The sequence below is a fragment of the Lotus japonicus genome, chromosome 2, assembly GCF_012489685.1.
Source record: "Lotus japonicus ecotype B-129 chromosome 2, LjGifu_v1.2".
Taxonomy (NCBI): Eukaryota; Viridiplantae; Streptophyta; class Magnoliopsida; order Fabales; family Fabaceae; genus Lotus; species Lotus japonicus.
In genome coordinates this window covers 60,716,389-60,726,489 of record NC_080042.1, presented here as the reverse complement: position 1 = coordinate 60,726,489, position 10,101 = coordinate 60,716,389, and the positions used below count along the sequence as shown (strand labels likewise).

The following is a 10,101-nucleotide window of genomic DNA, read 5'->3' as shown; positions in this document are numbered from 1 at the left end:
TCAAAAACTCACAACAGCTCAAATTGTCAAAACACCTCACCAAAAAACCTCATTAGTCCCATTAACCAATAAATATACAGTATTAGCTCAAAGCCCTTCAAAATCCCCTGCCAAACCCGAGCCAACCGAATATCTGGAAAAACCAGAAGGTGAGCCATCTCTCATTATAGAAAGAGAACATTTCTCTTTAAGTCCTAGAGAAATAGCCACTCAATTATTCCCTACCAACTTTCATTATGTCCCTGGACACCCCAAGAAGACCAGATTATTTTATGAATTCATTCTAGTAGACTCTGACTCCATAGAAGTCACACATAACCAAGATAAACAAGGAGAAATAGCGTTCTCCAAGATCAAAATCCTTAAAGTCCTTACACCCCAGGATTGGAATGCTCCTCTTCATTATTTTAAGCAGTTTTCTAGACAGTTCGACCCTCCTAGTTATAACTACTTTGATTATACAGATGCCTGGTATTACGCCTTGTATCTTTATCCTTATCAACACTCCTGGTTCATTTGGTTCAAAAAGGGAATCTCTTTAAAGTTCCCTCAATGGTTTAAAGTTTGGTTTTGCAAGGTAGGACTCGATGAGTCTATCTTTCCCAAAGAAGTAAAACCATTATTCAAGTACTTTGCTCAAAAGTCAAATTTCATTATGGAAGACAAACTCCTCATGTTCACAGCTTCGCAAGCCATATCTTGGATTTTAACCTGGGATTGGAGAACTGTAGAAATTTATGAGGATACAGAACTCTATCAGCTCTATCGCATTTTTAAAATAAAATGGTGGGCAAAATTCAATATCTCTCTAATTCAACAGACAAAACTTGAAGCTTGGATAAAGACTTATCAGCTTACTCAACAAAGCAAGAAACAGCTGTCAACTACCCCTGTTTCTCGTCTCAATCAAGAAAGTTCATTTCTTCAAGAAAGATCAAGGCTCATAGCCGAATTAGCCACAGCAAGCTCTCCCCAAGAATTTCAAAAGAAGATAGATATGATGAGTCAGAAGTCTGGCTCAGATACTTCATCAGTCAACAGCCAAAACTACCTTCAAGAAAATGAAGATGACTGTTTAGGCATCAACTATCATCCATACACTTAAAGACAAAAGGTCATTATCAGCCCTTCTCATCATGATCAAGAAAGAATCTGCTTTCTAATATTAGCCGACAAGGAATCCACTTTCATTATTAAAGTTACTATCCACTTTCATTATTAAAGTTACTTTTCATTAACTGTAGTTACTTTTATGTAAACCAGAGTTACTTTCGAAAGTAACCATGGTCAAAACTTGTATAAATAGGTAGCTTAGTAAGAGTAAGAGGCATCGGTTTTCTGACCTACCTCTCTCTCTCTCTCTTACCTACCTCTCTCTCTCTATGTGTGTAATCCCTGCAGTTCTTTGAATAAAAGCTTTTCTGTAAGTACTTTTCCATTTCCATCATGTTTTTTAGCTTCCGCAGAACCAATTTGTAGACTTTAAAACTTTCTTTGCCAATAAACGTAATTTATCTAAAATTTCGCTAAACTTCCTACTTGTGGTTTCTCCCGACTTACCAAATTTATTTTAAATGGTCTTATACTCTCATTGTTTGCGCAAGTTCAAAGAAACATAGCAATAACTCTACCAAATTAGTAGCTTATAGTATGCAGTGTGTGGATTGAGATGGTCCTCCTAGTCTAAACACTATTCTATCTGCAGACTTATCGATTCCTTCTGTTATGAATGAAAAAAATTCAGGTTTCGGCACAACATAAGGATCTATCCTAAGCATGTTATAACTTTCACCTGAAATTTCTAGATTTTTCACGAACCCAACTCGACACCAATCTATTACTCGACTCCAATTAAAACCTCATGTTATATACACAGGCGCTGTTGCACCCCAACATATTTTTTATAACTTTACACATTTCCTTTTTTAAAACTTTTCTCGAATTTTTAGATATTTAAATAAGTCATGTGCAGGACAAATTTTCTACGATGTATTAATAACATCACTGAATGCAAATACATTGATAATATCTATAATTCAACTAGATAAAAATAAATATCATTGCAAGATACCCATGTTTAACATGTGAATAACAAACATAAAACAAAATCTTAACCAAATCAATCATTTTTCCGAAGAGTACTTATACAAAATCCAATCAACCAAACCATTTGGTGAATCTTCTAAGGACATGAGTATGACTCTATTTTGCCTATCTTTAGTAAATTCAAGTGCATAGCCAAAATGGTGTCCACTGAGACATCCTTGCACTTTTTTCAAGACACGTATGCAATTTGGGATTGAGAATTGTCCATCAACAAGAGATGTGGCTCCAGTTTCATCTTTTTCAATTTTATCCACAGACATTGCAATGCTGACTTCCCCTTACCCTGCGTCACTTTATCTTTGTTATATTGCGACACCTTCCTGTTCCCTAACCTCAGATAAATATATCCCACAAGTTAGAACTGACTGTCTTGAAAGCATTCTAAACAAAACAAAATTAAGGGAGTACTAATAACTAATCAAATCGAATTAAAAAAAAAGGAACAACTCCATTGAGGTGACATTCATAATTGAGGTCAATAAAGCTGACATTAATTAAAATAAAAGGAATGCAAAGTAATTAGGCCATGTTGACAAGAGAACATTATTTTAAGCTTATATATTATGTTTAAGGCCATGCAAAGAAATGAATGAAACCAAAAGAAGTGTTCACAATTAGGTACTTTAATTTTAGCTAAGAATTGTCCAGAATCTGGGGGTAATGACCAAAGAAACTTACAAGAGGAACACAAAAGTGTTAAACCATATCAGTAGCCCTACGAGGTTAAACAGAAGCCAAATTTTCTTTCAATTTTATACACTCGATGATAATTGATAATCTTGTGTGAAAACACAAATAAAAGGGGGAAAATCAGTGTGCAAAAAATCAGCGACTAACATGAAAATGAAATTGAGAAAGAAGGAGAAAGAATCATCTATACCCCTCCTTTGCTTGCTACTTGAGGTCAAGAGTCCGTAGAGAAAGGCAGCACAAAGAGGAAGGCAGTGAGAGACTCGGTTAAATAGATAAAGAAAATGGGAATTGCAACCAAACCCAATTTAAGTCTATTTATCTTCTCGGTATTGATTGGCATTATCAAAAGTTCCCTTTACTTTCCTATTGGTTGAGAGGGAGGCACAACAGCATCTTAGTCTCAATTCATGTAGTGGTTTTATTTTGCGTCCAAACCAAGGCATTGGAATGTACAGTTTCACATCTGAAGGGTCATGAACATTAATTTGCCATAAAACCCAAACACATTGGAAAAGAAGAGGAAAATAAAGAGGAAAGTTATTTTCAACTATGAGGTCTTAATAATTTAGGAAAAAAAATTTGTACCTATTACTGTGAATGTGAATTATATTCATGATAGCATTGGCACATTAATATCGTCTTCATTGTAGGCACCATGCAACTTTCAAATTATAGTGGCAATACAAGTCCATACGGTTACTCTTTTTCAGGCATCAAATGCCATCGTGCCAATCCACATTTCACTTTTTGTTGTTTGTGTGATGGCTTTTGTGAGAAAAAAAAATTGAAATTAAGAAGTAATTTGGAGGATATCAAGAATTGTATCTGAAGAATGAAATTCTTCATTGTTTTAAGTTTAGTGGACAACTAGAAAAACAATTAGGATCAACCTTGTTCATTATATTAAGCACCACTTGAAATATCAAGTTATAAAGAAATTTGATAACTTATAAGGTGAAAGTTCTCCATTACATGCTGGAATGGAACCTCCACAACCATGGTTTGCAGAACTCAAATTTTGTTAGTTACATGAAAGGGAAATTCAGGTTACTGAAGGACCTGAAAAGTGAAAAATCAAGTTCATACAAGAAGTAACTGCAAATTTTAATAATGCAGGGTTATGAATAATTGACTAGACCATCAGATTCGTCAAGGCCCAATTAAGAAGCAAGCTGATCTTTCTTTTCAGAGTTTCAAACATCTGTTCAGCAAACTTGCTTGTGATGCATTTAGTTTAACTTGTAAGGTGAAAGTTCTGTAGTGAGGAAAGTTAATTAAAACCCAGCAAGTGTTTCCCGTAAGCAGGGAAGATGAACTTAAAAGACATTCAATCAAACAAAAGATATGCAGAGCATATGTCATTTATGTTAAGTAAACAAACTGATGGCAGTGCCGGGTTCTTCGGCTTCAGCCTTGGTGACTGAGCTCTGCCTTCATAGAATACTACTGCTGCTAAAAGAAAGGGTCATGCATGTGATATAGCCTATAGTTTCCCCTGCTTTTCTAATCTCCTCACCAGTAACAGTTTCAACAAGACACTCCACTCAGGAATGAATCAATTCTGGGTTCATTTACCCTATTTTTCTTGTTTGCAATTAACAGGAAGTCACTTCAACAGGTAATCAGCAACAACTATAAAGCACTCATTATACAAAACACTTCTAATTACAGTACCATAAGTAAGCCCCCTAAACCATATACAAATCATGGTACTTGCATACATTACACTGAGATTAAAGACTATGTACCTAATTGATTAGGCTTGAAAACACAGTTTGCCCTAGCAAATAGTTAAAAAAGATAACCAACAACATTCACAAAGTGAGTTGTTATCTTGATTCAAGTTTTGGTACAAGAACTAGATAGAAAATAGAATCAACTTAGCTACATTAACAAAAAGCATAGAGATTGTTCACACTATTTTCAACTTAGCTATGCAGCTTCCACAAATGAAGCTCCCTGAGGCGGCGGGGGGTCGGAAGATACTTGGGGGGTTTCCGGCGGGGAAAGGGTGAGGTTGGCGGCGGTGGGCGGTTCTCGAAAAGGGGAGTTGTTGAGGATGGCTTCCTGTTCGGGAGAAATAATTGGGAGATCCATATTAACTGCAAAAAGTAGAGAGATCAGTGTTGATAAACAATGAGGCGAGTGAAACAAACCACCAATCCATAGAGAGAGAGAAATGTGGTACCTGGAACTGGAAGAGACACAGGACGCGAGGGAGAGGAGGGGAAACACATTTCACCGATACTACTTTCTTTCTTCTTCAATGCCCAAAACAAAACAACTAGTAGTATAAGATTAATGCTATTAGTACATTTTTTTAATGTTTTTTTTTTTCTTTGTACAATTTCCTAGTGGGAGTGGATAATTAATTAATACCACCCCACCAACCCAACTCTCACCACCTCGATTTAAAACTAGTAATTTCCTAAACACACCTTACTTTCTTTTTCCGGTGTGTGGTGTGTTTGGTTCTGTCTCTGGACATTTGTTTATGGGATCAGGTCCTCAAACGTGGATCCCCTGCAAATCAACATGTTAAAGGATGAGCACTTCTCATCTGGATGATCTCCCCCACATTGTGAAGGATGAGCGGACTTGTAAAGAATGAGCACTTAGAAATGTAGTACACATTAACGGTATTGGGTTTTAAAAGGTGGTAGTTTATTTTATCTTAACTTAGGTACCAAATTTTCAAAAACCATGTGCTTGTGACTCAACTACGCGACTTACAAAAATCTAGCAGTTTATTTTTTTCAACTTCTTACATATCGGTTTTTTTTCAGAAATACGGTAATGTGTTTTTAACATACTGAATTTTAAACACGGATTAAAACATATATACATTGAAAATTTAAACACGGATTAAAATATATATACATTGAAAATTCGAAGATCCGTGAATGCTTACACGGAAAATCCATTAAGGTAATCTACTAGAACACGACTGCTTACACTACATGAAAAATGCTTATTATCGACGGCAACCCTACATCTAAGTGTTCAAGTCAAAAAGAAGTTGAGACTTGAAAGTTGAAAGGTGAAAGTTCTCAATTAGTCACTGCAATGGAACCTCCACAAGACCACAACCATGGTTTCTACTTTCTAGAACTCTAATCCGTTGCGAAAGAAGAATTGTCTCAAAATATTCATGCTAAACACACGGTTTTAGGACAAAGTGCATTTTGCTAAAAGAGGGCATCACAATCAAATTAATAAAGAAATTCAAATATCAACTTGAAAATTGAGTGACAGTGGGATTCAAATACAAGAGATGTGGGGAAAAATCAAGTTTGCCAAGTGATACTGCAAATTTTGATAATGCAGGGTTATGAATAATTGACTGGACCATCAGATTCGTCAAGGTCCAATTAAGAAGCTGATCTTGCTTTTCACAGTTCCAAATAGCTGTTCAGCAATCTTGCTTGTGATGCATTTAGTTTAACTTGTAAGCTTAAAGTTCTCTTCTGAGGAAAATCAATTAAAAACATGCGTGAGTATTTCCAGTTGGCAAAGAAGATGAACTTCAAAGAAGGTTTATCAAACAAAAGATATGCAGAGCATGGCATTAGTTGCAAGCACATGGAAAAACAGAAGTTGTAACTTATGGTAGTGTAGGATTCTTCTTCGGCTTCCACCTCGGTGACGACGGAGATCTGCATTCATTCTGTACTCATATAATACTACTGCTAGAAGAAAGGTCATGTGATTTTAGCTTATGTTTTCTTTAGTTTCCTTATCTACGTAGGCCTTCTATGGGAGAAAAATCAGACTGGTTATCTATGTAACAACTCAAGGGACCAAAAAAAAACTGTAAAATAATTTTTACTCTATTAAGTAATAATTGATCTCATCCAGTTGAGAGAGTCAACAATTTAACTGCTAAATTAATACTTCATACTTCACTTCTAGGGGACTTCTTTCCAATCAATACTGTGCTAAGTGTAAAATATGACAAGAAAAATGCATTTGGTTGGGTGCCACTATGTGCTGTCATGGCTTTGCTTTAGACTAAGTAAAGGCTACAACAAATATGCATAAGAGGAAGACAGAGGTAAAAAAAAGGCAAAATTCCTTTCTATGCATATGTAATCAGGCCTAAAGTGCTTTATGATTAGCTGCTTAGTGTCATATTTATGTATGTTTGATGTACTGAAAATAGATCCTTATTGCAGTTTCAATATGGTTAATAATCACAAGCAATAACATCGACATAAATGTAAAAATAAATATAACAATATAAGAGACAAAACAGAACCTTTACATATAAAGCTCTTAAAACAGTAAGTTATAACATGAAAAAGACCAAATAGTTACAAAATATATCCTCTTCTTTCAACTACACCAACATCAGCATCTATATAATTACAAGTAGCAAATGACTGACTCTCATGTCCCAAAACATCGATCATCAATTTATTAATCATGCTTCGATCATCCTAGGAGATGTTTCTTCACAGGTTAACTTAATCTTCAAATCCTTTATCCAATTCATCACCTTCAACAAATCATCATCAGTATTTATCCCCATAGAAGCAACTTCATAAAAGGCATCACAAACTTTATCAAGTCGTTGCAAGTCAGCATGTCCAGCTAAATGATCAAAACCACATTTAACAAGTGTATGTCGTCGCTTTATATCCTTTCTCCAATGTGACAAAACATAATAAGGTATCACAGACTCTGTTTTACCCATGAGCTTAAGCACACAAAGAACATGTCGACATAAAATACCTGTAAACTCAAATAAGCAACATGAACAATGCAATTCAAAGTCTTCTTCATTGAATGACACACTGAACACAACATCTTCAATTTTGTCACATACTTTCTTGTTTTCTACAACAGAAAATATTGATTTTAAGCCCTCCAATCTCTCAAAGCAAGTATTACAATACATCATAGAAGCAACCTCTACTTGTAATTCCTTGAATTTTGCATTTGTATATGCTTTTTGGAATTGTGCCTCAAAGCCAAAATGACTTATACAAGCAATTACTGTATTAAATGAATAAAAATCAGCCATGTTTTCTCTTTCAATTTGATCCCTCAAGGCATTGTCATACCTTTCAAAAAATTGCTTCAATGTGGTTTTTGAGTTTACATACCCATCAAAAAAAGAGTTCAAGCTTTCACTTGGTTGTGTTATTAACATTCCAGCCCAAAATGAGTCTCTCACATAAACAGGAGCCCAACAATGCCGCTCATCAAATATCCCCTTCAACCATTCATTATCTTGTAACTCATAATCTTCAATCATTTTTCCCCACCTCTCCATGAAATCACTTTGACTCAAAGAATCATACACAACGCCATGCAACAATGTTTTGATAGACTCATAACTAGAGTGCACACCCAACTTTTCTGGAACCTTTTCCATTAAATGCCACAAGCACAATCCACGACGAGCATTTGGAAAGACAAGCTCAATGGCATTTTTCATTGCTTTGTTGTGATTAGTAATTATGGCATTTGGAGCACGTCCATACATACATTCCAACCATGTCGCAAACAACCAAATAAAAGTCTTAGTACTCTCACTTGACAATAGAGCACAACCTAGCAACACGGACTGACCATGATGATTTACTCCGACAAAAGAAACTAAAGGCATGTGATATTTATTTGTTATGTATGTAGTGTCAAAAGTTATAACTTGACCAAAATACTCATGTGCAGCCCTACATCTCGCATCGGCCCAGAATATATTTCGTAAACGACTTCTATCATCCACATCCATCAAATAAAAAAATCGACTATCTTGCTTTTGCATTCTAACAAAATAGTTCTGAATTGCCTCAGAGTCTCCTATCCCAAGTTGTAGCCATCTTGTGTCATCTTCTTTCTCAAACCCATTCGCTTCAACAACTAATGATTGAAAGGTGCTTCTTACATTAGTTCCACCTTGATCATTAAGCTCTAACCTCCTTTTCATACGAGTCCCCAAAACCTTGCTGCGATTATAATATCGCTGTGTGGTTGGACCTAGTTCATGATTATGCTCAACAACAACTCTTGAAATAATAATCGTACCGTCGGAACACATACACGCATTCAATCTAGCCTTACACTGTTCTTTCGGAATAGGATTCGGCTTCGAAACATTCTTCCGATGGGTCACATATTTCCTCGCATGATTACACCCAAGAGTAAAATACTTCCTCCCATCATCTCCATTTTTCGAACTTATTTTAGAAACTCGAAACCCCTTACATTGAGCATAATTCATGTAATACCTGGTCACCTCATCTTCAGAGCTAAATGTCATCCCAGTCACAGGTTCTTTCTCACCTTCATGATCAACATTCCCTTCAATACCAGAACTGCCACCACTGCAAATAGCCATAATATGAAGTATAAGCAAACATAACAGTCCAAACAATACTAAACTGAGAAAATAGCATGATACAGAAACAATGGGCAATAGATTAAAAATCACAACTTTCCAAGTTGAGGAACAATGGGTCAACGCTAAATTTCACGAATTGATGGAAAACTCAAATGGGTATGCGAAAAAAGGGGCGAAATGTTGCGAAAGTAAAATAAGAACGAAATGAAGCAGAATGGAAATAAGGAGATAGAGAGAAAGAGAGAGGAGAGTACCTTTGGGTGGGAGGAAGAGAGGTTGCCGGAGAGTTGGGATCGCGGTGGTTCGTGGAGGAGGAGCTCATGGCCGCTGCGGCAACAGAGCTAGGGTTCGAATTGGGGGAAAATGGGTACGAAGACAAGACAATTGCACTACGAATTTCACACGAATTAAAATGTGTGATTTTTTTTTCAAAAATAAATATTTTTTAAAACTATGAAAATAAATACATATTTAGCAAAAATGAAAAATCACGGCAGGTATGTCCTTTGTTTTTTTGAAACAAAAATATTGAGTTAGGAGCTCGTGCAGTTCATGATTTTTTTCATTTTAAGAGTTTAATAAAAAAAATTGACCAAAAAAAAAAGAGTTTAATAAATTTTAATTGTTTTAACATAATTTATGTTAGAAATTGTATTTAAAAATTAAAAATGACCAATTATTTCAAGTTTAACTATATTTTCACGTAGATATATCTTTTGCAATTAAAAATTAGAAAGTTAAGTGTTATTTTAATACTTAAGAAAATGATATTTATCTTAAAAATTGTTTTCCCATAAAGTTCAAAGGATATACCACAAGCCAATGGTTGACAATGCAATGGTGGAGGAAGTGGTGGAGAGCATGAAGCTACAAGTGTTCGTGAAGATACTCGGAGAGAAATCTCTAAGGATGGAAGAATTAGAAGTGAATGATAATGAATAAAAGTGAACTTA

At 35.4% G+C, this 10,101-nt stretch overlaps 1 protein-coding gene and 1 long non-coding RNA gene across 2 annotated transcripts; both read right to left on the bottom strand.

The window, feature by feature from the left end:
- Nucleotides 1-4,350: 4,350 nt before the first annotated feature.
- Nucleotides 4,351-5,222, bottom strand: LOC130735519 (uncharacterized). The gene is made up of 2 exons (XR_009018485.1): nucleotides 4,988-5,222; nucleotides 4,351-4,901 (listed from the first exon to the last, which is right to left on the bottom strand). It is a non-coding gene; the product is annotated as an uncharacterized LOC130735519 (long non-coding RNA).
- Nucleotides 5,223-7,017: 1,795 nt separating this feature from the next.
- On the bottom strand, nucleotides 7,018-9,542 carry LOC130738650 (protein FAR-RED IMPAIRED RESPONSE 1-like). Its single transcript, XM_057590743.1, has 2 exons — nucleotides 9,403-9,542; nucleotides 7,018-9,131 (listed from the first exon to the last, which is right to left on the bottom strand). Exons 1-2 carry the CDS (start codon nucleotides 9,468-9,470, stop codon nucleotides 7,223-7,225), a joined length of 1,977 nt encoding a protein of 658 aa, XP_057446726.1. The 5' UTR covers nucleotides 9,471-9,542; the 3' UTR covers nucleotides 7,018-7,222.
- Nucleotides 9,543-10,101: the final 559 nt, after the last annotated feature.